At 44.8% G+C, this 27,288-nt stretch overlaps 2 protein-coding genes across 8 annotated transcripts; both read right to left on the bottom strand.

Annotated features, from left to right (window-relative positions):
- Window positions 1-59: 59 nt before the first annotated feature.
- igsf5b (immunoglobulin superfamily, member 5b) lies at window positions 60-16,862 on the bottom strand. 5 transcript variants are annotated; one of them, XM_037470181.2, is made up of 10 exons: window positions 16,680-16,858; window positions 15,926-16,011; window positions 14,428-14,733; window positions 11,559-11,686; window positions 10,884-11,046; window positions 10,339-10,476; window positions 3,390-3,414; window positions 2,677-2,765; window positions 1,881-1,945; window positions 64-1,181 (listed from the first exon to the last, which is right to left on the bottom strand). In XM_037470181.2, the coding sequence occupies exons 2-10, from the start codon at window positions 15,972-15,974 to the stop codon at window positions 1,086-1,088; spliced, it is 1,059 nt and encodes a 352-aa protein (XP_037326078.2). In that variant the 5' UTR covers window positions 15,975-16,011; window positions 16,680-16,858; the 3' UTR covers window positions 64-1,085. The 5 variants fall into 5 exon arrangements, with proteins under 5 accessions (XP_037326331.2, XP_037326078.2, XP_037325995.2 ...); XM_037470098.2 differs by having other exon boundaries at window positions 65-1,181; window positions 16,742-16,862; XM_037470342.2 differs by having other exon boundaries at window positions 65-1,181; window positions 14,428-14,730; window positions 16,680-16,857.
- A 1,447-nt stretch (window positions 16,863-18,309) lies between these two features.
- sh3bgr (SH3 domain binding glutamate-rich protein) lies at window positions 18,310-26,842 on the bottom strand. 3 transcript variants are annotated; one of them, XM_037470688.2, is made up of 9 exons: window positions 26,688-26,842; window positions 25,615-25,800; window positions 25,391-25,471; window positions 24,714-24,803; window positions 23,718-23,843; window positions 23,115-23,150; window positions 20,766-20,792; window positions 19,787-19,848; window positions 18,310-18,984 (listed from the first exon to the last, which is right to left on the bottom strand). In XM_037470688.2, the coding sequence occupies exons 1-8, from the start codon at window positions 26,730-26,732 to the stop codon at window positions 19,831-19,833; spliced, it is 609 nt and encodes a 202-aa protein (XP_037326585.2). In that variant the 5' UTR covers window positions 26,733-26,842; the 3' UTR covers window positions 18,310-18,984; window positions 19,787-19,830. The 3 variants fall into 3 exon arrangements, with proteins under 3 accessions (XP_037326585.2, XP_037326713.2, XP_037326888.2); XM_037470816.2 differs by lacking the exon at window positions 23,718-23,843; XM_037470991.2 differs by lacking the exons at window positions 23,718-23,843; window positions 24,714-24,803 and having other exon boundaries at window positions 18,311-18,984.
- Between the last annotated feature and the right edge of the window lie 446 nt (window positions 26,843-27,288).

The raw sequence follows: 27,288 nt of genomic DNA, 5'->3' as shown, positions 1-27,288 counted from the left end.
TTGCCTAACAGTGACTTGATCCCACCTCTGCAAAAGGGCGTATCGGAATGTGCAATGACTTTCAGTGAAGTGAGTAATTCCCTTCCAAGAAAGCTTAAGGTGCCAAATGTATGACTTGCTATTTATTTTTACACTTTTACATTGTTAAGGGAGGTAAAAACACATACACACAGAAATACTAAAAAAGACACTGCATTCTACAGAAAAAAGGCAGTTTTTGTCAAATATTCTGACATTATTGAACAATGATAATAACCCCATGTTAAGAATAATTTAATGAACTCACATGGGACTCGCTCAGTCTGAAATGTGAAACATAACACATGGGTATTATTAATAAACTGCGGCAGTTTGGTAAAAAATATATGTTTTTAGACATGTCATCTTTTTAATTCACGCCGGCTGCTTTAATAACAGCAATGCTGGTGAAACTATTGCGTGTCTGGCAGATCCATATACCTCCCTCTCCACCATCTCCCCCCCCCGCCCCCATTCTTTACTATTATTAAATGCAAATGTCCCGTCATCCACTTCACGCGGAGATAAATCTGTTATTTCATGCATTAATGCAGAGTGCCTCACCACCAGCTTCTCATTGCAGCACCAGTCTCATTGTCTTAATTTACATCTCACCCTTTCCCATCTACACCGTATGTTAAAACCATCACCGCTCCATGACTGGGACATCGATAGAGTCCGAGATGCTTCCACATATGCAAGAGGAAAAGATGCATGTCCTGCGTGATTTACCTGAAAACAAGATTAGATTTAAATGCTGTGATACGGGTATCCATCAACATGCAACAGCTCAGGGAGTCCCTTTACATCATACATTTAAGCCAAACATAAAGGATAAATTCGTTGAAAGTTAAAGTATGTTCTAAAAACTGCTTTTAATGCATACATTACAGGTCAGAGGCGTCACAATATACTGTATATATATATATATTTTTTTAGATTACATGAGAATAGCGTACTTTACAAATATGTGAAACATCATATAATAAAAACACTGGCGAGGGGGCCACCTGTAAATACTGTACAAGGGTGGGTTGGCACCCCTTTTTTATATTTAATATTATAATTCAAACTGTGGTCATTCTTCTGGTATTGGTGGAGTTCTGCTCTTTTAGTCCGTCCCTGTGTAGAGACAGGTGGCTGGAGGACACGACATCAGGGACCTGGGACACACACCATTCAATTTGATGTTTTAGTAACAATTCCCAAGCACCTGAAACCTCTCTCTTACAACAGCAGTGACAAAACAATCACACAAACACATATCGACCGGGGGGGGGTGGGGGGGACAACGATGGCTTTAAAGCCTGTCTGCTCCGTCCCGATGAGGCAATCCCATTACCCAACAAAAAACCCATCGCTTCCGACACCGTGAACCTAGAACTGAACTTGTGACCTCGAGACAGAGCTGCTCTACATCAGACGTAATTGGGAGACGGGGCCACAAACATCGGAACAGAAGTAAACCCTTGAGCCCCCCCTCCCCTCATTACACAAGATATCTCCACGGTGTATATTCCAAACAACGTGTTCCTCAGTGTATCGCATGTACACTGATCACCCAATGGCGTAAATGACAACGTGATGATGATTCCGATGAGGTTGACGGCCCTGTTGGCTGAAGAAAAGCGCTAATGGAATTTTCTGGAACTGTGCCAGAAAGCACGTTGTTCCACATTCCTGTCCAACGGCAGGCCGTGTAATAGGAGAAGAGTGGCGGCGCATTGGCAGAGCAGTTTGATCTTGTTTCCATCAACACGAGAGAATGTGGCCAAAACTGGTTGCATTATTCAGTGTCTCTCTCTCCCTCCCTCTCTCTCTCTCTCTCTCTCTCTCTCCCACCCTGTCTTTCTCTATCTTACCTTGTGAAAGCTGACAAAGTCCTCCGGCCTAAGGGTTTCCATGATTAGCTCATGGTGAACTGCATCTGCAGGGTGAGAAACAGTAATTTAGCCTGAACTAACCTCGCGGCCCCTCTGTAGCTACCAGCCTAACTTTGAACTTCAAGGTGATCTCAATGGGAAGAAGTGGCTCCTGGTTCTGTTATGTTTACCAAATAAACAAAGCGCCCAGAGGTTAAATCTCATATTTCCTTGTGAAAAGCTCTGACATTTGTGAGTACAACAGCCAGTTATGACTCAAACGGTTTGTCTTCATCTAAACTTAATATTAGAGCCATTGTGCAAACCACAATGCAGGGTTTGAGTAATCCAGACAATTTGGCTTTCAGACATTCCCATTGAACAGAATACCCATTAAAAGAATTATGCTTAAGTTGTGCAATCCCTCAGAGTGAACATCAAGTGTAAATCTATTTTTATGGTGAGTCAATCTGCAATAAAAAATTATTACAGGGTTTAACTTTGACAAAAGAACGAATACCAACTTTATGTTACATGTGATGAATTATGAAACTTGTGCAACTTTCAAGCATAAATAAATAATGCAACAGTGCAAAAAACACACAAGAAATGTGTAATATGCTAATACGGCCCATCAAAGTTAAACTGTCATATTAATATTGTGTTCAGTTGCTGTACAATTATTTTAATGGCCATCTGAATGATTTGACAGTACACTTAAATGATCTTCTGTCAACATGGTTATTACTATTAAACAGTTGTAGTTGAGGTGTGCAGTTATCAGCCCCTCTCTCACCTGTGGGGCCGTCACCAGAATATCCCAGGTTTACCTTCCCATCTGTCGCCTCGGCAACCGAACTCCCCCCGCTCACTGATTGGTCGGACCTGCAAATGCCCAAACGAATGGTCCAATAGAAAAGATAACCTTCAGCTGAGGGAGGCTGTGCTGCTGGGATCAAAGCCGCAGTGTATCAGCGACCGCTGCATTGTTTTCATAATGAAATGCTTTGACAGATTAAAAAAAGAATGAACATCATCATTTTTTCAGTACATTTTATTCGACCCCTCCAACGTGCTGGAGTCTCCCTCCGATGTGCTCAACGGGAAAGTTATAACATGCGTTTAAGCTGCGTGGAAAGTGCTGACAACAGTGATGCGTTAAATATCTGCTTCTTAAGTGAGCTGACAACTATTTGAATCTTAATTAACTTGTTCCAAAATGTAATGACTATTTACTGCATCTAATTCATGTCTTCAATTTTCTTTTAATGAGAAACAATAAAAGCTCCTTCATTCCCAGAAATAAGTTTGCTGAGTCTTCATATTCGCTTACGCAAAGTATAAATGGAGCTCAATACAGCCGGGACTCTACATCGCTGTTAACTGACGTTGGTCACACGATATTAAAGTTATTTGTTGTTAGTTGGTTGAAAGTGGAGAAAACCCAAGGTTTTCATTTTTTGAAAACTGCCTCATAAAGCTAGAAATGTGTCGAGTCATAAATCTTACCTCACTGCCGCCTGTGTGCCCGCTTCTGAAAGAAAACGAGACATTACCTTCACAGAATTATTACGTGTCAGCCACTAACTTTATTATTATTCTCACGGCCTTGACCGCAGAACCGCACCGATGAAAGCTGTACGCGCCCCGCCGTTTGTTAGCTGTGGATTCCGCCCCCCCCCCCCCCCCCGGTCTCTTTGCTACTCAAAGCTGAGTGTTAACGAGTATTTGTGTCCCTGCTTCGGGTCCTCCGGGCCACGGCGAAAACACGGCGATGGAAACAATGCGCCGCGGACGGCACTTGGCTCAGAGAGACACGTGAACTGCTCCTTTCACAGGGAGGGATACTGCCTCGGTCATTATATATTTTAAATCCCCGCTGTCTCGCCGGGCCAAAGTCTTTGAATGCGACTACATTACATCCCTTCTATCCCCCCCCCCCCCAAATGTACAAAAGCATACATTACTCCCCATTGAGGGGGATTACTCGAAGAAGGGCTTAGTGGCTTGGAGGCATGCCACATCCTCAACTTATTTGTTACATAAAAGGCTGTGGAGACGGCGGTGAGGAAGGTATCGCACGTCTCAGGTACAGAATCCGCTGCCGCAGGAGAAAGGTCACACCTGCTCCGTGATAATCCCCGAGCTCCAAACCACGGCGGTGATTTGCAATGGTCCACAATGAGTCGGGTCGGGGGGGGGGGGAGGATTACGCTGACTTCTAATTGAGTGACTTAGTGCCCCTTTTTGTTATCGCGCACAACCAGGCCTCCTCCGCCCCGGCGTGCTATAAAACGAACGAACCCCTCGGCGGTGGCGCTCCAGAAGCGCCTCGGCAGCATCAGACTCTTCCCAACATCCCACGACTTTACCTCCATCAACGAGGCATCGGCCCCCTCGTCTGGATTTAAGCTTGTCTCTCGCTGTGTGATGCTATTGACCCCTTATCATTTTAATTGGGCATTGTGCGAGTTGATGAGCCATTTAATTTGTTACTGCCTTAGTCACCTTGAGACCTTTAAGAACAAAGTACTACGTGTGTCTTAATGGGGTAGTTCAACCTTTTTTTGGTAATTATGTTCAGCTTCTTTTATGCAGATAATAAATCGGAAGAGCGACTCCACTCTATTGCTAGCTGGTTAAATATATATTTATTGTTTAACCGGTACAAAAACGTAGATGTCAAATGCCAGTGTTCTAAGCTCCCCTCCCCACTGGACTGAAACACCCACTAGCATCTGGCTTTTGTATTCAGTGGGAAAGGTCACGATCTGAATATATTCCCCGGTAGAATGACTCACAGTTATCAGAGGTATTAATCCTCTCCGCTCAGATCCACAGTGAAGTAACCTGTAACCTCTGCGATTCGTTTTCACAAATGCTGTGACGTAGCCGTCTGTCTTTCTGTCAGGTAAATGGTGAATTTCCATTGGGGCTCCAGGGTGTCTACCTTCTGCCTAATATTAACCCAAGGAAACGCAGTGTGAAGTCGTTTGTATGAGCGAGCATCAGAACCGCAGGCCGAGTGTTCGGTTCGTCCTGCAAGGGCCTCACTTCTTCATTTGAATCTACAGAACAAGCTGTGTCCGAAAGCTTGACGGGGGGGAGAACTCTGTGACAGTCAAACACGCTGAAGCGTCGGGCAGGACACCTGCTGTGAGTCACAACTTCATGTTCCCGGCATCGTAAGACCAACCCATCAGGTTATGGTGAAACCCGGGACTGGAATGGCCCATTTATTTTTTCGTGGGAGAGTTAATGTAGTTACCTATTTTTGTTTAACCTATTTCCTGAAACATTGTGAAAAAGCTTCATTAAATCATTAACTGGAAGAGTAAAGAGTCCATTGAGGTGGAACTACCGTTTCCTAGCTGGTGTCTTATGGAAGACATTATTTAAAGTAAAATAGCAGAAAGGTTCAAACTTGATGGTTGTAAGTTCACAGGAGGCATTATCTTTTTTGGGGGGGGGGGGGGGGGTCCATCCGTGACTTCGTTTGGCATTTGTGCAAATGCAAAAACTCCAGGAGGCCTTAAAGGGAAGCTTTGGCTCTGACAGACCAACCCAGTCTCCAAAAAAAGCGTGAAATGGCTACGTTGGTCCACCGTGATAAACGTAGTCATGTCACGTTTTCCCCCAAAATAACGTTACTATGTTACGTTTCTTTTGGCCCATTCATTTACATTGCTTTGCAAATAGGTCACGTGACTATCAAGTTTCCCGGTAGCAAAAAGAAAAACATGGCGGACGGTCAGCATAATCTCCGTCAAAAACACAATATTTTAAGAAAGCATCAGCATTTGTATGCATTTCGATCTCATTTCTAGCGAGAAGTATGCGTTATTCTTTCATAATCTTCTATCAGAGACTGTAGAAGACCTTCCGTTTATTCGTTTCTGCGAAGATTTGAGTGTCTCTTTGAGAAAGCGTGGCTACGCAACGCCTTTAACGGCGCATTATTGAAAAAACACTTCCAGTGGGGGCGTTACCGTAAAGAAGCGTTCAGCCTTAAAGCCACTAATCGCCAAACAAAACAAACTCAAAGCACACGAATCACATTATGACTTTTTAAACATAAATTCCCTTACTTTTATGAGTTTTCAATGAAAGAATGCATAATTTCCGGGTGTAGGCAAGCCCGGGACATCCCGAATTATGGGCAATTTTGATTTGTCCAGCTTTTTGACAGCTCCAGTCCCGACTTCCAATCACAGCCTCCTAAGTCAATGACGCGCCTTAAACTCTCGGGTGTTGTGTGATTGCAACTTCCCCCCCCCCGAACATTACGTCTTGTTTACATGGAAAAGGGGGGCGGGGCTTCGCCTTCAGAGCGGAGCGTCATTTCTCGCTCCACACGTCTCCTCTTTTTACTGGCCAGGAAAACGGGCGATCTATCCCACGTGGGTCTGGCTCCATTCCATTGGCTCTGACGAATCCACGGAGAGGCGGGACTTATAATTTGCCCGGCAAACGGAGAGATTTGAACTCCATTGCTTGCCCTGTGCGTGAAGTGGCCGTGAGGCCTCCACTAAAGTCTCTCTCTTTATTTGTTCTGCTTTACTCAATAAAAGTAAAACCTTTACAGATATACTGTACACACACTAGGCTAACATAACGGAGATTCCAGGCTTCGTCCTTTATGTTTTATGGGGATAAAGCCTCTGTAAGTAGTTTTTTCCCAAGCAAATCTGAGTTTCTTCTGTTTTTTGTGTGTCCCATACAAATATCAAAATATATATACTGATTTTCACATCCAAACACACTCACTTATGTTCCCTTTTATCATGACAACAAGACATTTCAAGATAAACCTTTTGCTTTCATAAATATGACAGTTTTAGTGTGTAAATGCCCAGCAGTGTACAGTCCGGGGGCCCCTATCGGGCCACTTGTTAGATGGTTCGATTAGTCTATCACTACTATACTTTGATCTGACGACTAATTTGCACATCATGCTCGTACCGGCATGGCTTCGCCCTTCCCAGGCATAGTTCATCATCTTCCGGGGTCCTATAGCCAGTGTTGGTAAAGTTTACTTTCTACATTAACTAGTTCAAAGTTTAGTTCACACATTTTAAAAATGAACTAGTTCAGTTCATAGTTCAAAATATTTGAAATAAGTTCACGGTTCCAAAAAATGAACTAGTTTAGTTCTTTTTTTCCATACGTTGCTGCGAGCTATTTTTTTTATTTTATTATTGCCACAGCCCAGAACCACAGACAGCAATTATTTGATCAGTTTTAACACTGAAGCTATGCATCAGATTTAATCTTCATATCCAATTTTGAATCCTTATCCAACCAGGGTTTACATTAGCATTGAGGGGACAGCATTTCCCCTTTGTTGCTTTAATGTTGCTGTCATTCACTCCACACTAGCAGCAGTTGCAGAGTTCACCCCTACACTACATTCTCAAACACATGCTGCTTGAATGGTCTTTTTTAAATAAGGTATTATAAAAAGAAAAACAGGACAGTAATCATTAAGGTGCAAATGTTTGCAAAGAAAGGTCAGATTCCTCCCATCCTCACCGACCTTGTCAGTAACTTCATAAAACTCTTTAAAATTATTATACGCCGCCTCTGCTACACTTATCAATGCGCGTTTACGGTGTGTTTTCTATAGAAATCTGGCACCCCATTGAACGACATTAACCTGAAAGAACGTGCCGTAGAAACCAGAATGAACGAGTTCACAGTAACGTTCATCGGGCATTAATACAGTACGTTCAGTTCACGTTCACCCAAAATATCAACGAGTTCATGAACTATCGTTCAATGAACGCGTTCAGGCACAACACTGTCCCGAAAGGGCCGGGATCGCACTTCACCCAGCATGCCTCGGCCTTCACTTTTTTCACTACAGAGTTTTGTTGCACCCTGTGACTCCGGCGTTAGACTCCTTCGACTGAGTTTCAAGATGGGTTGGATGGGTTACTGACTAAAATGTATGCCCCCACCCCCTAACTGCCTCAGGGCAAGTTGTAAATATAATAAGTCAAATAAGTCAAACAAGCAAGTTGTATCTGGTTTAACCCTTTTATTCCTGTAGGCGTTTTTTAGGCCTCATGCTGGAAATTGCATTTACACACTAAAACTAGGATAACGCATGTCTGATGATAGTGACAGTGAGTCTGTCGATCAAGATGAGGATGGAGACATAGTAGAGGTTGAAAATCCTCCTTGTTGAACACCCCACAATACATTCTGTGCTCCCTCTGGCATAACATTTCTAATGATATCATGTCCCCCCCTTCAGTATTTTAAGACATTCTTCAGGTTATTGTAGGCCAGTTGAATGTGTATGCCATACAATTTGACACAAACAAGCCCTTTAAGTTTACATGTTTTGTATGTGGATTTTGTACATACAGTGTTGGTCATTTAATTTCTTTGTTTAATATTTTTGAATTTATGTTTGAATCCATTTGTGGTTAATGTGCTCAAAATGCACTACTTTCTTAATGCTTACATTGCTTGTTTGACCTATTATATTTACAAGTTGCCCTGAGGCAACAGACCTAAATCAAGTTAGGGGGTGGGGGCATATATTTTAGTCAGTAACCCATCAAACCCATCTAACAAGTGGCCCGATAGGGGCCCCCGGACTGTACACTGCTGGGCATTTACACACTAAAACTGTCATATTTATGAAAGCAAAAGGTTTATCTTGAAATGTCTTGTTGTCATGATAAAAGGGAACATAAGTGAGTGTGTTTGGATGTGAAAATCAGTATATATATTTTGATATTTGTATGGGACACACAAAAAACAGAAGAAACTCAGATTTGCTTGGGAAAAAACTACTTACAGAGGCTTTATCCCCATAAAACATAAAGGACGAAGCCTGGAATCTCCGTTATGTTAGCCTAGTGTGTGTACAGTATATCTGTAAAGGTTTTACTTTTATTGAGTAAAGCAGAACAAATAAAGAGAGAGACTTTAGTGGAGGCCTCACGGCCACTTCACGCACAGGGCAAGCAATGGAGTTCAAATCTCTCCGTTTGCCGGGCAAATTATAAGTCCCGCCTCTCCGTGGATTCGTCAGAGCCAATGGAATGGAGCCAGACCCACGTGGGATAGATCGCCCGTTTTCCTGGCCAGTAAAAAGAGGAGACGTGTGGAGCGAGAAATGACGCTCCGCTCTGAAGGCGAAGCCCCGCCCCCCTTTTCCATGTAAACAAGACGTAATGTTCGGGGGGGGGAAGTTGCAATCACACAACACCCGAGAGTTTAAGGCGCGTCATTGACTTAGGAGGCTGTGATTGGAAGTCGGGACTGGAGCTGTCAAAAAGCTGGACAAATCAAAATTGCCCATAATTCGGGATGTCCCGGGCTTGCCTACACCCGGAAATTATGCATTCTTTCATTGAAAACTCATAAAAGTAAGGGAATTTATGTTTAAAAAGTCATAATGTGATTCGTGTGCTTTGAATTTGTTTTGTTTGGCGATTAGTGGCTTTAAGGCTGAACGCTTCTTTACGGTAACGCCCCCACTGGAAGTGTTTTTTCAATAATGCGCCGTTAAAGGCGTTGCGTAGCCACGCTTTCTCAAAGAGACACTCAAATCTTCGCAGAAACGAATAAACGGAAGGTCTTCTACAGTCTCTGATAGAAGATTATGAAAGAATAACGCATACTTCTCGCTAGAAATGCCATCGAAATGCATACAAATGCTGATGCTTTCTTAAAATATTGTGTTTTTGACGGAGATTATGCTGACCGTCCGCCATGTTTTTCTTTTTGCTACCGGGAAACTTGATAGTCACGTGACCTATTTGCAAAGCAATGTAAATGAATGGGCCAAAAGAAACGTAACATAGTAACGTTATTTTGGGGGAAAACGTGACATGACTACGTTTATCACGGTGGACCAACGTAGCCATTTCACGCTTTTTTTGGAGACTGGGTTGGACAGACATGGGGATGTGCTGTTACCACATAAAAGGCTTTTTGGGCCAGATTTCAGGAATTCACACGGCAATTTAGACAATGTCAGTAGCAGGAAATGACAAAAGTGGTATCATTTTCATTTAAGTTCCTCAAAAAACAACACGGGACAAATATGTTTGTCGGAAAGCCAAAAAGAAACTTAATTCCAGTTGGACTGGAAAAGCTGCTCAGTGAAGTTACACTAATTGCGGTGACAGACGTGTCACGTATTCAGGGGCAGCAATTAATAGTCCTTCCTCCTGGTGATTTGTCCCAGTTTTACCGACTCAAACCTCCGACCCTGCAGTCACATGTCGCAGTCTCCTTTGTGCAGACAACTTGATGTTCCGCCATTGTCAGAAAATACATTGCGTGTCCTCGATGAAGGGAGCGAAGCCGCCCGCTTCTTCATTACACTTTAATCACGGTTTCTGGACTGGGAAAAGGGTTGGGGGAGGGGGGGGGGGGGGGCTGTGACGGGATTTTCCCCCCCCCCACCTGAAGTGAGTTAGAGAAGAGCGCATACTTGCTTGTCTCCTTCGTCTGTGCCAGAGGACGGCGCCGATGCAGAGCAGCAGGAGCAGCAGAAGAGCAAAGAGGGTGGACATTATCGCCAGAGGCGCCAGCGTGCAGGCGGCTTCCTTCTCCAGCCCCACCTCGGCAACTAGAGGCGAAAAGGTCACATCGGAGAACTCGGTTGAAGACGCCGTGCCGTTACCTCGTGACTCAATTACAGATTTGCAGACACGGTGTAAAGAAAGCTGTGCTCAGTCTTGCGTTTAATGTGCTGCAGTGTGAGCGAGGGAGCGGGTTTCATGAAAGTGTCACAACGACAAATGGAACGATCGCTGAGATAATGATGTCGTGTTTGTGTCCTGGGCCGGAGAGAGGCTCTCTCCTGTGATGCAAACGCATGCAGAGAGAGAGAGAGAGAGAGAGAGAGAGAGAGAGAGAGAGAGAGAGAGAGATGATTCACAGGCTTCCCAAAAAGAAAATAAGGGACAAACACACAAAGAGGCCGATTCAAAAACACGAGGAGGAATGTGTGTGTTTAATGTCGCGTCCCCTCACCCACTATCAGACGGACGCTGCTCCTCAGTGGCTCAGGGAGGGCGGACACGGACGCCAGGCAGGACACATCTGAGCTCCTCGTTGCCATGACGTTGAGATTGCTGTTTACAGTGAAGAGCGTCCCCGACTTTTCGGTGCTGCTGTTGTATTTGGCCTCGATCACCTCAACGGGCGAATAGCAGAGGGAATTAGTTCAGTTTAGTTGTTCTGTAAACACTCAAAACAGAGCTGAATACAAAGTTACAGAACAGGTGTGTCTTTTTTTCTTCTTCTTCTTGAGAGCGCAAAAGAAATATTTAACTTGACAAAATGTTAATGGCAAAACATTTTCTAGAAACAATGACATGGTGAGCTGTATACTTTGCTTGGAGCCCTCATCTGCAAATACACCGTCTCTGCACAGGTGTTCCATGAGAGACCCTCCTGAATTTTTTTCATGGGTACTTGAAAAGAAAGTGGTTTTGAGGTTTCAAAAAACAAACACCTTTTTGCCTGTTGTATGGCAATATAAAAACTCCATGGAGTGCGGTGTCCAGAATATACGGCTGATAAACCTCTACTTTGACAAACGAAGAGTTGCTCTGCTAAACCTTGAGCTTAATAAGTTTTTTTATATTATAAAATCTGTTCCTCAGTTCTGAATATTGTCATAGTGAGGAGGATGCATGCACTTACCTTTTTGTCAGTCACCTGCCATTGCACAGTGGGCGAAGGGTACCATCCTGCTGCTTGGCATTTAAACAGCACCGAGTCTCCCTCAAAAGCCAACTTCTTGTCCCAAAACACTTTCACGCTGCCCTTCTCTGCAATCAGAATCACACACTTATTTTTGTTTTGTCTTATTCATGTGCACGTTAATTTACTTCTGAACAGCGCGAGTTTATGGGCATCGACGCCGGGAAGCAATCCGTGCATTTTTTGTCCTGAAATGCACGTTGTTGCATCCACCTGTATCTGTACCCAAAGGTGAGCGTCACGCCTCCAACTCGCCTGCTCGCTTACAAAAGACGGATTTATCATTGGTCCCGGGCGGCTGATCGCGCGCCTCAAAAGTCTCAATTGCCTGACTGAATCCTTCTCCTCTTCTCCCTTTCATCTTCTTCCCTGCCAGCCAAATAAGCCACTTACGGCCCGGGGAGATACAGTATCTCATGTGTGAAGTCCATTGTCTGGCAGAACGAGAGGCTCCGAATGCAACCGACTGGTGCTGCAGACAGAAAGATAATTACAGCGGCGATATGACATGTCGGTGTTGATTTAGGTTCAAATCCTCAGCGGGTTCTGAGCGCTTCATTGGCACTCCCTTTTTCATAAACAGCGTACCATATACCATCCTGAGATGCTCTTAGAGAATCTCTGCCCGCCATTTGAATGGAGGTTGGCGAGGAAGCAGCGGCCTCATTTGCACTGACTGATGAGGGGCTCCGGCGGGAGATACATCTGAATAGAGAAAGGAACGGCACCAGCACTCTCTCCCAAAGCTTCCTCCTAAGTTATCCCAGGAGTAAGGTATCATAAGGTTGGTGAATCACTGCAGGGACACAGACTGCGTGAGGCCGAGAGCCTTCAGCAGGGCTCCTCAGAGGGGCAAATGACCGGGGGGGGGGGGGGGGGGGGGGTCAGCATCTAAACCCTTTCACATGTCCGTCTCCAGGATTTCTGTGTAAGCGTCACACGTTCAGTGTCACACACCGCGCGTGTGGATGCTTCAACTCCTCTTCTGCTGTTCAACCTTCTCTGACTCATAGTGGAGACTTTTCTGCAGACCCCTGTCGAACTCAACGGTGCATGCAAGCGTAGTGATTTGCTCCATCTTGTGTGTGTGTGTGTGTTTGTTTGTGTGTGTGTGTGTGAGGGAGAAATAGGGAGAGAAAGAGCACCGAGCAGAAGCACGAGTGTGTTGTCACATTTAAATCATCTTCACGTTGGACAATTAAAGCGATGATAGCAGCCAGAGTCGCCCCCCCCCGCCCTCCTCCCCTCCTCCCCTCCTCCCCTCCTCCCCCCTCCCCCCTTCCGGGCCTTGGTGGATTCCTGGCTCCGTTTCAACAGTTTATTTGAAGCCGCAGCACACAAATCGCAGGCAGAGTTGCTGACTGTTAGCTGGCCGTGCCAAGACGCCCGATTAATTCAGGGGCCGTGTCAGGCCGCAGTGATCCTCTGCATCCAGACCAGATGGGGGGGCAGATTCCCCACGCACTGCTGTTAATGGCTGCACGTGTCAGCGGGGGGGGGGGGGGGGGGGGGGATTTGTGGCGCTGGCAGCGACGGAGGCTCTCTCCCTAATATATCGGAGGCGATGGGTCATGGGTTTTGTGTCCTCAAGGTTTTTTTTTTTTACAGAGAGGATGTTTGTGCGCTGATTCTTTCAGTTCAATTCAGTCTGTTCGTGCTGCAGATGCAATAAAGCAGAATGATTCGGCGCGTAGAAGCACAGGTCCCCCCCCAGCTGTACTGTAGCTTGAGGCGAGCCACCTACCTGGGAGTCTAAACTGGGGGAGTAGCAACGAGTGGTCAGTATTTTCTCGGGGAAGCATGTGTCAATCATTTAATGAAATGTGGCATTTTTCATCAAGAAGTCTTTGAACTTGAAAACGACCGTACGCGACTTTGATCCTTCTTTTTTTAATTAAGTTTAAAAATTGAAACATCCTTCTTTGCACTAAAAAAAAAAAAGCCAGGCTATCCTCCCTCCAGCAAAAAGGAGGAAATTGCTTCACCTTTCCTGACCTCCACACCAATCCTAATCATTTTTTTTTCTTCTACCGTCTCATCAATTTAAGTGAATTTTCTCTAACTCGCTTGTTTAGACCTTCCTCTCAATCAGGGAAGTCAGAACACTGCAGTGCTCTTCAGTTTGAGACATCAACATCATCAGAAGACTTACTGATACTCACAAAGTCCTGACTCTTAGGGGAGGAGGCCTGTAAATCCTGCTCTGACTGGCATGGTCAGAGCCGTCCGGGCACTTTTCCCGCCGGGTGTTTATATCTGAAGGCCAATCAATTCCAATCCCAGACACTGTCATCAACAATGTCCCAGAGACCATCAAACATGCCTGGGCAACTGTACCCGACCTCACAGGCCCAAATTACCCCCCTGCGCCTCCCTCGTATACACTGTGATTGATCTTCTGTTGCTTTTACAGAAAACTTTGAATCCCGACTTACACTCAATAAAAAAAGCGCTGAATTAGGATCTGTGCCTTGAATTTGGATGCAAAATACAGACTAAAGAATGATTTGCGTTGGAGAGTCGACAGAATGAATGCAGCTTTACCTCTATAGAGTAGTAGTCCTTTAATTTACCTCCTTTTTGTTTCATGGTGCTTTTTGTTTCGCCAAGGTTACATTTAGTGTGTTTCTGCACTCGCTCACACTGCAACAGTTTTGTTCAATGCTTTCCGTGTGTGTGTGTGTGTGTGTGTGTGTATGCACAGGACTATAGTTGCAAAAATGTGAGTATTCCTGAGCGGAGCACAGAAAGCCTTTCTCTGCAGCAGAAATAAACAGCCCCACACACACACACACACAGGCATACAGACCTTGTACAAACAGGTTTGCTGTTTTCGCAGCAATGCCCTGGAGGTCACAGGTCACTTGGCCATGGTTGTGCCTCTCTGTCCTGTTTATGACAAACACCCAGCTGTCTCCGCTTTTCTCGGCCGTCACATTTGGGTGGACGGTGTGCAGGGGACCCGTCTCTTTGGCGATGGTGAGAACCGATTTGCCGTTGAGCAGCCACACCATGACGGTCCACTCGGTGCTGGAGGTGCTGCAGGTAAGCCGGGCCTCCTGTCCTCGCAGGACCGTTAGCGTTTCAGGCGACAGCTGCACCTGATCCCGGGCTGCTGACCACCGACGGGGGACGGAAACGAAACACATTAGTCCTCCTTCCATGTTTAACAAAACTTACCGACACTGCTGCCAATCAACCTGAAATAAATAGTTTGGCATGTTGGGAAATGCAAATTGAAGTACTCGCTTTGTGGTTGAGAGGTGGAACGAGGGACTCCGCTCTCATGTCTTCACACCAAATATGTAAGTCTAAAGCTTGTTTGATTAATCCATACAAACAGCCAACTGCGGGTTAGGGGGTAAACTATTTCCTAGCAGGACGCTGTTTTTTCCTCAACAGTGAGGTTGCCGGGCAACCGTCACATAGTCGAACTTTTCAAACTACTCCTTTAACAAGACCAGTTGTGTATAAAAGTAATGTTCAGAGAAGAAGCTGGCTTTGCAAAATTACTGTTGACCTTTTCAGAAAGTCCCTTGTAGTGAAACACACAAGTGATCTATATTCTGAATACAAACAGGTCAACATTCAAATGGCACGGTTCTCTCAAGTGACATTAGTGAAAAAAATGCAATTTTAGAAGGGTTTAGATTACATTTTAAAAAAAATAATTACTATAACAGAATATCGGGGTCATTTTGAGATTAAAAAAATACATAAATTGCAGTAAATGAAATCCCTAACTAGCCTGGAGACCAGCTAGTAGCAATCGCTCAGTTTTATCATTCAACGTAAAAAACTACAAAGGACCCAGTGTGTGTTACACATTTCCAATTACATTTAAGACGTGAAGAGAGTGAGCAAAAAAAGGAAAGAGACAAAGAGAGAAAAGAAGCCTTTTGGGGCATAAAGAGACAAAAGAAGAGAATTAAACAACTGCTTAACACTGTGGCTGAACAGAAGTGGGAGAACATAGATCCATCCGTACATTTTGGTAAAAGGACACCGCATCATTCTTTAGGCTAAGCACTTAAAACGCAGACTAAAACTACAGAGTTTGATGTGATCATAAATTAAGCATCTGTTTAGAACATTGGGCCTGATAAATATCAATGCCTGCCAACAAGGCCTTTTCTTTTCAATGCGATTAGAAAATGGACTTAATCAAACTAAACTATTCTAAAGAAGATAGATCAATAAGCCGTGTGATGTACAGGTAGATTTGGCCGATAGCACGATCACATCACTGGCCCTTTGTGACACATCTCCAGCTGCCGTGTTTGCTTGGAGCCGAATCGAGGTCTCACCTTGAATCCTGCATGAAAGAAGGACCAGGAGCAGATAATCGATGTCCATGTTTCATCAGTTGAGAAAGTCAATCCATTGTTCAACGCTGAATGGACAGGAAATAAAAACAACTGAAATATTTCCCTACAGAAGAGGATCGTGATCTCAAGTCTTCGGCCATGCTAGCCTGTAGCATTTAGGGGGGAAAATCTAAAATCTAAAATACAAGATGCCATCTCCATTCCCGCCTAATGTTTTAAATGGACCTGGAAATAAATTAGCTTTTATTTTGTTGGATTTACATTAATTGTAATAGTATTTGTTCTTAGCTTAACTTCTCTGTGTGAATTTTAGTCATTCTAAACAAACTTTTACCCAGTATTTTCTGACAACAAAATAATGCAATGCAATAAAATATGTATGTGCTGTATATGAGAAGTAAAATAAACCTTTTTACTACTTAAAAAGTTCCTGCCATATGTTTTCGTATGCAATATGGTCATCTGTTTTCTATTTCCTTGTTCATATGAACAGTGGTTACAATAAGAGTAATTGTAAACTTAATTAAACAACGCTTTACATAGTTGAATTAATACATACAGCATTGGGCTCATATATTCTTGTCTTCTAGTATTTATTTAAAGTAGAGCTCCTGTATTGTATTCCAGCTGAAGGCATCACATCTCTTTTTAGCCTAAACCTGAATACATGGATCCACTCAAACACGGTTGAAGAACTTTTTTTTTTTTTAAATGAAAAGTGCATTTTTCTCACCGATTTGACGTCCATGAACATGGAGGGTGCGGAGGATAAAAAAAAAAAAAAAAGAAACCCACCTCAGTTTGGCGTCTCCGTGGTCGAGCACCGCACAGCCATGTCACCCAAAACTGTCCTGTTAAATATTACCAAACTCAGCGCGCACTTCGCCCCGTGCTGCACACTGAAGTAAATACAGAGTGACTCACACGGCACACAATAGAACCTTGTTGAAGGCCCCGGCTCCCAGGGGGCCTCGGACCGCCCTCGTCAGATGAATGTGACATCTGAATTGTTGAACCACGGGCAGCCCACAAGTTGTCTTTTTTCGCAGTTTCTGGGTCGGTAGCATCAGCAAGTTGCCCAAGTGAATGCTGTTAGGATATTCCTTATCCACCCGAGTTGGTTGATAGAAGAATCCACTACAGGAAATTAGTTAAAAAGTTTAACATTTATTTAGAAGAGAAAAAGTTGTACATGAGCAATTCTCCGCAGATATATCTGGAGACAATGAAATACATCGAAATGCATCGCAAGCAAATCCCTTCCAAAGTCCACCTGCCTTCTGGCACTGACCTGTTTTAATCCCTCTGGTGCCCTTGAACGTTGGTTCAACCCAGTTCATCCTTCTGTAACAAACGCCTTCCCCGAACAATGAGTGTCTGGTACTCTCTCCTGCAGCCTTCGGCCTTGCCCTGAAAATGGGTTCAAACTGGCTCTCCCTTCGGTCGCAGGTGTGTTATCTCAGATAATATTTTATCTTCATTTTTCCTGTGCTCTCTCTTCCACCATTCACATTGTCTGCCTTATAAGGACCGATCCGGTCACGCCATCTGTCCTACAAGCGGACATCTATTCTACAAGCTAAAAAGTAAATACAAGAAGACACACACAGAGAACCCCACATCCCACAATGCGTACGAGCACTGAAGGGTTGAAAGGTTGGTTTGGCCCCTCAACGGCTTGGCGGGTTAGCGCTAATGAGCAGGAATAAGATGTCAAGCATTATACTACACATACTACATTATGCTACACCTCAGCACGTTAGCGTGCAATCTCACAGAGAAGCTAACATGGCGGAAGACTGTGTCTTGTTTTAAGAACTTTTGGCCAGTAGGGCCTTTTATTAACTAATTAATCGCACATTTTAAAATTCATCTTGATTAATGGCGATTAATAAATGTTAGCTAGCAGCCGTTACGTTTCGGCTGTCAACTTCCAGAAGTAAACAACTACGTTATAATATTTAGTTGCATTAATCTCGGCCACATTAATCGCGTAGATTAACGCGTTTATGTCGACAGCTCTACTTTTACTCTATGTTTTTTGTCATTTTGGAAATGAGGAACACATATTTGTTAATACCAGTGAGCTGCTTGTTACATCTTCTTTTTTAAATAACCAAAGTAAATGCCTTGCTATTCTTGCTAACGTGCTACAGCCTATTATAGCCTGTTGACAACGTACATTGTGTTGTAAAGTACTAAATATATATTTCTTCGGTATCGTGTGCCGCCCTCCTTATTCTCCCAGGATCTCTCTCTCTGGACAAAGCATTTAAGTATTTTCCTGTTTGGCTCTGGGCTGCTCACCCTGCACAATGAGCTATAAATATGTCAACACACAGCTTTGTACAAAATAAAGAAATGGAACCACTGAGGTTTATTTTTATACCAGTCTACTTTATTGCATTTCCTATTGCATCCAAGACTTAGTCACACGGTTCACTCTTCATTCAACAAAGTGCATTGATTAGACAGCAGTATTGGAAGACGTAATTGTGGCGCTGGTGGAGTAGTTTGAAGTACGCGAGTAGTCTTTTCTCATGTGGACGTTAGAAGTCTTAGTTTGGAAAGAGAATGGTGGAAAGAGTCGACAAGGCACGACATCGGTAAAACTGCTGAACACAAAAGAGAACCTTTGAATCTGAAGTAGGCCACAAGCTAAAGAAATGCCAAGGTAATATTCTTTCTAAAGGTCACTGTCTGTTTGCGTTAGAAAACTGGGATTTCTAACAGTGAAACATGAGAAATGTGTCTAAGAAAATAACTGTTTTGCATTTTACAAAAGCTACTCATTAAAACGGACACCTCTAGGCTACTCTGCGCACTTGCATTACAGTCTATGCAGAATATAAAAATTAAGTCAACATTGCAGTCAAAGGGGAAGAGGGTTGGGGGCAAATGTGGGTTCGGACTTTTCACTTTTTGGACGGCGCCTCCAAGCACATGACCGACAGTTTCCAGTGGGGTCCAGCGTGGCCTTGGGGAGAGACGGAGGGGTTCAAGCGTCGGGGAGAGACGTAACGGGAGGCTCCTTCGGGCTGAAACACAAGACAAACCGGGTCACACATTTTCCAGTAGACGGTCTGCGGTGGCCGGGACAGCCACTGCTACGCCTGTGCCTGCCACCCAGCGTGCCCGCTCCTCCGGAAGGCACATGTGAAGCTCACTTAGCAGCTTCCGCTAACGAGGCGTGACGCAGGGTTTGGGAGACAGCTGAGGGAGGAGAAGCTCGCAACCGTGGGCCTTAACGCAGTAGGTCACTGATGCCTGACACCAGGGACTTAAAGACTTGCTTTGAAGATGACGATTATTGTTATTATCATCATCATCAACATAATCATCATCACTGCCTCGGAGGAACAAAAAAAAAAAAAAAGGAAAACGAGGAACGGTGGGATGTTTCTGTTGTGGCTCCAGACGATCCCCCAGGAATCCAGTGCACTGACTGCAGCCAGTGGTGGCCATCCCTCGTAAATAAAGCTGCTGCATTATTTAGTGTAAAGAAAGCACAATGGAAAACACCCCGGTGAGGCAAAGAGGGCGGCAGCATGAGATTCCTGCATCCTGTGTGCGAAGGCGAGAACGTTACGCAAAGACGACAATGTGGATAAAGCAGAGGGGGTTTGAGTAATCGTCTGTAATTAGCCTTTGGTTTGATGGCAGGGTCAAGAGCCACACAAAAGCAGCACACAGTTTAAATCATGGGATTACATGAATGACAAATATCAGAGTAACACCGAGAAGACCTATTGGTGCTCCGCTGCAATGTTTCTAATTCCCACAACGTGTTACTGCCCTCCAGTGGTGGAGCAACAGCACCGACATGAAGCTGTGTTGTACCTGGATAGTAGCAGGTCGGCATCAACGAGGTCCTCGGGCTCCAACTACTCAGCCTCTTCGTCCTGGTAAAAAAGAAAGAATCATGTATGAATGACAAATTCTCAAGTCGGGTCGGATCCCTGAGTTTGGCTGTAAGCTTAGTGGATTTAAGACAAACAGATCACTGTTGGATCTGCTTAGTTTGTTGCACAAACTAAAAGCCACGATGATTCATCAGACAGATGGAATTAAAAGAGCCACAAGTGTTCAATAATCTGTTATTTGCTCTCCAAAAATCAGTAGTAACCGGGACTAAATAATCAAGAGGCCCTTATTGAAGTGTCTGTTGTGTCCCCCCCACACACATCCCACAAGCTCAATAAGAGCAGAACAACATTTCAAGCACAGGCAGCTGTTCAGATGTGACTAAATGTATTGACCTCGTTGCTGTGACACCACCTGTGTTTCCTCCAAGTCTCCTTCTTCGTCCTTTGACGTGTTGGAAAGAGAAGACAAGGGGCCGCGTGATGCAGCGCTGCGGATGACAGCGAGGTGAGAGGAATTCACCTGCTGGTGTTGGTGGGGCCGGTAGGTTAAAAATGGAGAAGAAGTAACCCGAGTGAGGTGCAAGAGAAAGGGAGATAATCTCCCACAGAGTTCTGTTCATTACCAGGTGACCTAAGTGAGACCAGAGTGGTGCTCAAGAGGGGGAAGATCTAGTAGACGAGGGAAATGTTCAACCTGTTCTCAAGGCAATCGGGGGGGGAAATAAGTAAAGCGGCTGGGGGAATGTTCTTTAATGCAACGCTAAACCAACAACAACTATTGTGTGGTCGGATGGCATCATGGAGTAATGATCATCTGTGAAAATCCCAGCTGAGTCTCATTCACACATTGTGCACTTCATGAGCACTTGGATGGAGACGTTGGAACTGTGTGCATACACCCGCATTGTCTTTGTGTGCAGTCAGACCGTGCATACAAATGCATATATACATACCTCTTGTGCTTCAGCCTCTTCTTCTTCCTACAGAAGAGGGAAACACGTGGTGTTTAGTAATTAAATGTCACACAGAGGGTGAGAGGATCACCGTTATAAATCCTTATAAAAACAGACAGACTGTATGTGGACATTTTTGAAAACCACACTAAATCCAACGGTTTAAGAAATAACAAATTAATATTTCTCATGCGGCACAACATCAGCAACAAATCCATGCAGCTTACAGGGAAGGACCCGAAATTTAACATGGCTTAAAAAAAACACAGGACTCCTAAAACCACAGAAACGACCTCACAGCGTTGTTGGTCTGCCTCCTGCAAGAGAAGCGGGACAATAAGAAAATGACGCAAAGCTAGCGAAGGAAAGAAGGCGGAGCAAAGCACTGAAGCATACGGGACAGGAGATCAGGCCGAGGCTGGAGCGTCCAACGGAGGCATTTTATCAACTGGACTTTTGTTTTGTCATTTCTAATCCTGCTGTCTGGTCAAATCCAAATTCTCTTGGGAACTTAACCCAGAGTTAGAAGCAGCGCGGTGAGACACGTCAACGTTCTTCACAGACGAGTCCCAACAAAGCTGAGCATTCCCTCATAATACTGTGTGAGAATACAACGTGTGATAGAACGCATGGGTTTGGTTTCGGGAGTGTGTGGTGCTCAATTTAGCTGGAGTGCATTCCGTCATCATCCCATCCGCTGGGGAGCATGGGGACGCTTTTCAGAATGATTTTTAGTTAGTCAATTAAAGAAAAGAAAAACATGATTTTACAAAAGGGAGAGAGAGACACGTCCTCTCCAGCCCCCAAAAAAGAGATGACATAAGTAAGTGCATGCTCAGGTGTGTCTGTGTGCTTGTGAATGCAAACAGGGATGCAGAAGTCAACTTTGAGAACATCCGGTAAATCCATTGCACACCAACTAGAATGCAGTACCGAACTAGTGACGTTTAAAAAGGGACTGATCCTTGTATTGACAAGCACTGGAGGTCATACTGTCAATCATCACTGCATCGGTGAGTGGATACGACACACACTTGAGGTTGCGAGCAAAACCTCTTGGTATGGCCCACAGTGTTGTCCTCAATCTCATTGTAACTCCTCACCCCTCGGAGGGTCACAAACCTAATGGCGAAAGTCTTCAAGTGATGAAGGAAGCGGTAAAAAGAAACGGAGGAATGTTTGGGACCAGGTTAATAATAGAAACATCAAGTGGATCTACCTCAAGCTGCCGAAGCTCTTCTTCCTCCTAGGAGCAAATAACAGATAGCAGGTCAGCCAGCTGTGTGGGGAGCAAAAGAGCAGCACAGGCATGCGCCATAGAAAAGTCCTCGGATTTAAAACGGATAACTACATGGGGAGGGTTGAGGTTGTCAGGAGGCAGCTACAGAAACTGGGGAGAAAACGGGATGTTAGCAGGAAGAGCGGGAGATGAATGGGAGCAGAAGTGATGAAGAGCGAGAGAGGAGAAAAGGGGAAGTGAGCACATTGTGAAGAGAGCACAGACGAGTGGGAACAGCAGCCCATTCCCCCCCCCCCCCCGAATACCAGAGCAGCCTTCCCCTCATCGCTGCACCATCAAACCCACACTGCCGATGAATGAAAGAGACGATGGCCGCCGCCGCGCAGTTACCTCCGACTGCAAATCCTCTTCCTCCTGGAGGGAGCAAGACCAAGAGATGGACAAAAGAGGGCAAAGACAGGGGTCAAAGGCCGTGCACCAGGAACAAGACTGCAGCAGGACCCCTAAAAGTGATGCAGCTAATTGAATCAGTGGACCGGAACACAAACCCCAAATGTCTTCTTTATATACTTTTCCCGGTGGTTTGAAGATGGAAAACAATGGCTGAACTGAATATTACTTTAACAAAAATAAAGTTTCAAGCATTTAAATGCTTGTGCACAGTCAAAGGGGTGCATAGATATACATACTATACATTGGACTGAAAAGGGAAGGAGTAGGACGTTAGAGGTTTGCATTGGTCAGCTGAGACTAGCTCACATTAACAGGTAAAAAGGGATGTAGATATTTCATCAAATTTCATGTGAGTATTAATTGAAAACAACATGCGTGTTTGAGTGAGTAACTCCTTTCAAAAGGGGAAGAGAAATCCTCATTAATGGAAATTCTCTGGTTTCTTACAACACGAGCATTAAACTCTGCAGCACCTTGAGAAAATGCTTTTGAAAAAACATTATTATCGATCCAGCTCCAACATGACAATTAAAACAAATTAGTTAATAGACACAGAACAAGTTCAGCTCATGTTAGTCATCATTATTTTAGGTAAGATGTTCCGATCCCCAGAAGAAGAAGACATTGGTGTGTTTGTGACCCTTTGATAAACCTACCTGCTCTTCTTCTTCTTGTTCCTCTGCTTGGGCCTGCTGACAGAAGAAACACGACAATCAGCATCATACATGTCAGACTGTGCATACAGTACGGACTTATCCCCCCCCACACACACACACACACACATACTGTATATTCACACTAAAACCAAAGCACCCACACAGCAGGCTCACTGAACCACAGACGGGAGGAGTTTGGGGGAGTCCGAGGGGCAGACCTGGACCTGGGCGGCTAATAGTCATCGGGTATATGCAGTGAAATGTGGGATGGAAGACAAGTGGCAACAACGTCATCAGCAAAATACGAAGACACATGGTGGAAAACCCCAAAAAAGAAAATCGACAAAACGTTAGAAAAATACAACAGTGAAAAGGTTAAATGTTGAATGGTGAAGAGGAGAGTTACAAATTTCGGGGGTTAATGCAATACGAGGATCACTGGCACTTAGAGGAGGCAAACCCTTAATATGGAAGAAAAGGACATTAAAGGGACGGAAGAGGGAATGATGGGAAGGTGAAGGAGAAGACATTCAATTCCAAACACTCAGGGAACGGAGGGAGAGGCAAAACGATGAGGCTGCATCGCAGTTGAGGGGCAATTACTGTTTCTTCTGTGATCCCGTCTGTGTCTTCCTCCTCGTCTCCTTGCGTGACTTCGTCCTCTGCTACCTGCTCCTCCTCCTCCTCCTCCCCGTGTGCATTCCCATTGCGCTCCTCCACTGGAACCGCCTTACAGCGTGGCAAAAAACAACAGCTGAGGATCAGGGAAACGAGCGACCTGGAACGCTGGAACGGTCCACCGTTAGAAAGACCCTCAGCTCCTCGGTAGGAGAGGATCAGAAACTCTAAAAAGTGGGTGTTAGTCAGGGGATTAAACAGAGTAGGGGTAGAAGTGCCCGCGTTTTGTAGAAATTTCCGTCTTTTGTATACTCGGATCGTGACCTAAATGTCCAAATTAAATTGCATATATCTGAAACAGGAACGAGCCATATCCTTAGTTCACTTTGCAGATATCTGTAGCAGAACTGTAGACATCTGTAATCTAATATCTGTGAAGAGAAACCCCCCTCCTACACTGGAAGGGCAAAAATAGTTTCAATCTTACAGGTCAAAATGTAATCAGACAATTCTAAAATTAGGTTTCGAGCCGTGAGAACGTAGTCACAGATACTTGATTGACAGCTCTGAATAGACACGATGACATTGCAGATGCTGCTGTGAAATAGAGGACCAGCAGAGATTCTCGTTTGGGAGGAAAATTATTAGAAGGTGACTGAAAGCATCGAAAACAATACATGCTTTTTGTTTAAGTGCACATTGGATAAAATCACAAAAATGAAACAAAACACCACCTTTTACAAAAGCAAATTAATAATAAGTCAATGTTGTGTTATTTATGAATAGGATTGATCTCTCATGCGGAACTCCCAAATCGTTAGTGAGCTGTGATGAGAGGAAGTTAAGAGGGTTCCAGTGGACGGGTACGGAGAGAAGTTATTGTCGGCTGGGTGGAGAGGAAAAGTTAAGAGATACGGGAGAGGAAAGCTGTGGGGGGGGGGGGGGGGGGGCATGAGAGGGTGGAAGTATCGACGGCATTACTATTGATTCATCTGGGCCCTCCTCTGCATTAGCTCCCTCGCCGCAGGTCCCGTTCTCCACCACGAGAGGCGGGTCGGCCTGTCCTGCCTCCTGGTGTCAACGAAATGATCGGGTTCAACCAAAAGTGCATCACACGGAGTCAGGGCTTCTAACTACTTAGATCACCGGCCAACATGTCCTCTCTGCCCCAGAGAACACAAGGTTTGTATTAACGCCAACAGGTTTAAGGTTACAGTTGCATATGCGCTCCATACGTTGCAGTACCGAGGAATTTTGTCGTCAGGCGTCAACATCTGACAACGTGACCATGTGCGTTGTGCGCCGCCTGCCGGGGGCGTCGGAGTAGTGTCGTGCTGGTTGGAAATGCGTGTGCAGCATTGTGCATCGGGTTTAAATCAGTGTTTCTGTCTCGTGATCCCATGTGGACTGCAAGCGAGATGTATGCATGACATAGTAATAACATTTTTAAACATATCATATTTACTGCTATTTGATGTTCCTTTCAAGCCCTGTGCACACTTTGGAGTTGTTTAATTGATATTCTATACATAGTGGAAGTGATTTATCAAGCAGAAACAATACATAAGCTTTTTGGTTTGCTGCACAGCAGATTTACAGTCAGTCATAGTGGGGATGAAATAACATGTTTTTTTAGTTCAGAAGAAAATAGTTCCAACCTTTGACCCGGGAGGAGGAGGCAGGCCCAGGAAGGAATACACCATGTTGTCCTCCTTGGCATCGAAGAATGTTTCATAATCCTGAGAAACAAAAAGAGAACGTTCTTCAGCAGCTCACCGCGTCTTCCATTCCCCCTTTTACTCATCATGCGGATTTAATTACAAATTACACCAAATAAAAAAAAAAACGAGTGCTTGCTATGGGAACGCGTTTGCGCACGCACCCCGCAGTAGTCCCCCTCGTTGAAGATCTGGGGGGGCAGGGGGATGCCGTTTGCGGGCTTCTTCTCCTCCGGGACGTTCTCCCTCATCCACATGCGGTTGTCCTCGTTGCAGGCGATGTCCAGCTGAGTGTAGTCCACTTTAAGAGCCTCCAGGAAGCCGACCACATCTTGCTGCTTCTTCTTGATCTGGGAGTGGCGGAGGAAACAAATATCACACTGATTGAGAAAACCGTTGCTGATCGCACGGCGTGTTGGGGGAAAAAGATGGAAATTTGTAATGATTCTGTCTAACGTCCCCCCGAACCAAACATATAAACTGGGACTTAAACCATTACTAACTATTTTGATTAGTTGCTCAATTTTTTTATTCAATATGAATGCCAAATATCTTGGTGTAAATTGGATGTATTGCTAATTTTGGACAACTGGTTTGACAGGTAACATAATAGGAAGAAATATTTTTAGTGTTAAAGTGATGATCTTCTTTTCACTATGTTCAAACGAATAAGATCAAAATAAGTAATCTACTAATTTGGTGATTTTTTTTTAAGACCAATAAAATGCACTCTGAGGACAGAACCAGACTTTCACTGCTGGGACACCGCGCCGCCTCTGTGCTTAATTAGCTTTGTCAAAAAGCACATCCAGAAGATGAATTCCGCCCTCTATAGTGTGTAAACATTTGCTCCAATATATATATATCCGATCACCGGTACTGCGACAACAGGCTGTTCGCGAGGGCCAGACACCGGTTCCGTGGACTGAAGCGTCTCTCCGTCCCGGGGCTCCGGGACTATGAAACACTTTTGGAGCCCCCCGCGGAAGAAAGAAAAAAAAAGTTCCCGTTGTGAATCGCATCGACTTGCGAGGTAACTAAAAAGCACCGTAACACCGCCGAAGGATAAAAACTAAGCCTCCATCATTCGACGTATGCGAGAAATCACACACGGGTGACATTCAGTGTGGAGGTTCTTCTGGTTGGTGTGAGGGAAAGTTCTGCTCGGTTTAAAGAAGTGTCTCCAACCCGTGGAGGAGGAGGAGGAGGAGGACGGGTCGAGGGGCCGAATACTCACCGCCGTGGACCCCGACGCCGACGCGAGAAACACTTTGATAACCATTTTTTGTTACAATATGTCGCGTGGAGCAGGCTGTTCAACAAGTGGGGTCTTAAAGGAGCAGGCGGCCTCCTCTATTATTAGAGCTCACCCGGGACGGAGACACACACACACACACACACACTGCTGCGGTTATTTTGGTCCATTGGCTCCATTGGCTCTGGATTGGTTGCCCGGCCCGTAGGGGCGCAGCACCACGCCGACTGATTGGCAACTTCAGCTGTCCGTCGGCGTGGGGGACGGTGGAGTCCTGTCCTACATGTCCCCCGCCGAGTGCATATATGGACAGAAATAGCACTGACCGCCACTACAGGCTGTCGGGCTTCGCTTGGGCCCGTTTAGGGCGCCTGAAACTGGCAACAACATTAAGTGTCTTTTTTTATCGTTTTACATTTTTATGAATCATTAAATATAATTTCATATTTTAAAGTGTTTCCCTCTAAGTTTTGAGTGGTTTCTAAACAAATATTTCCGCTGGTTACCGTGACAACCGTGGCAGGTTTTTAATAATTTCAGAAAAGGCCCCCAGCAACCGTTGTCAAAATAATGTACCGTTAGC

This window comes from Pungitius pungitius, chromosome 3 (assembly GCF_949316345.1).
Source record: "Pungitius pungitius chromosome 3, fPunPun2.1, whole genome shotgun sequence".
NCBI lineage: Eukaryota > Metazoa > Chordata > Actinopteri > Perciformes > Gasterosteidae > Pungitius > Pungitius pungitius.
This window is presented reverse-complemented; position numbering and strand designations above follow the sequence as displayed.

What these genes read in the sequence shown, in the direction of transcription:
- igsf5b (XM_037470098.2), bottom strand. Translation starts at nt 15,974, where the DNA reads ATGGACATCGATTATCTGCTCCTGGTCCTTCTTTCATGCAGGATTCAA. An exon ending in TCTTTCATGCAGGATTCAAG is followed by an intron (nt 14,734 to 15,925) that starts GTGAGACCTCGA and finishes GTCGGTGGTCAG; the next exon opens with CAGCCCGGGATCAGGTGCAG. An exon ending in ACTTTGTCAGCTTTCACAAG is followed by an intron (nt 1,182 to 1,880) that starts GTAAGATAGAGA and finishes TGTGTGTCCCAG; the next exon opens with GTCCCTGATGTCGTGTCCTC.
- sh3bgr (XM_037470688.2), bottom strand. Translation starts at nt 26,732, where the DNA reads ATGGTTATCAAAGTGTTTCTCGCGTCGGCGTCGGGGTCCACGGCG. An exon ending in CGGCGTCGGGGTCCACGGCG is followed by an intron (nt 25,801 to 26,687) that starts GTGAGTATTCGG and finishes CGCCACTCCCAG; the next exon opens with ATCAAGAAGAAGCAGCAAGA. An exon ending in ACGAGGGGGACTACTGCGGG is followed by an intron (nt 25,472 to 25,614) that starts GTGCGTGCGCAA and finishes TTTGTTTCTCAG; the next exon opens with GATTATGAAACATTCTTCGA.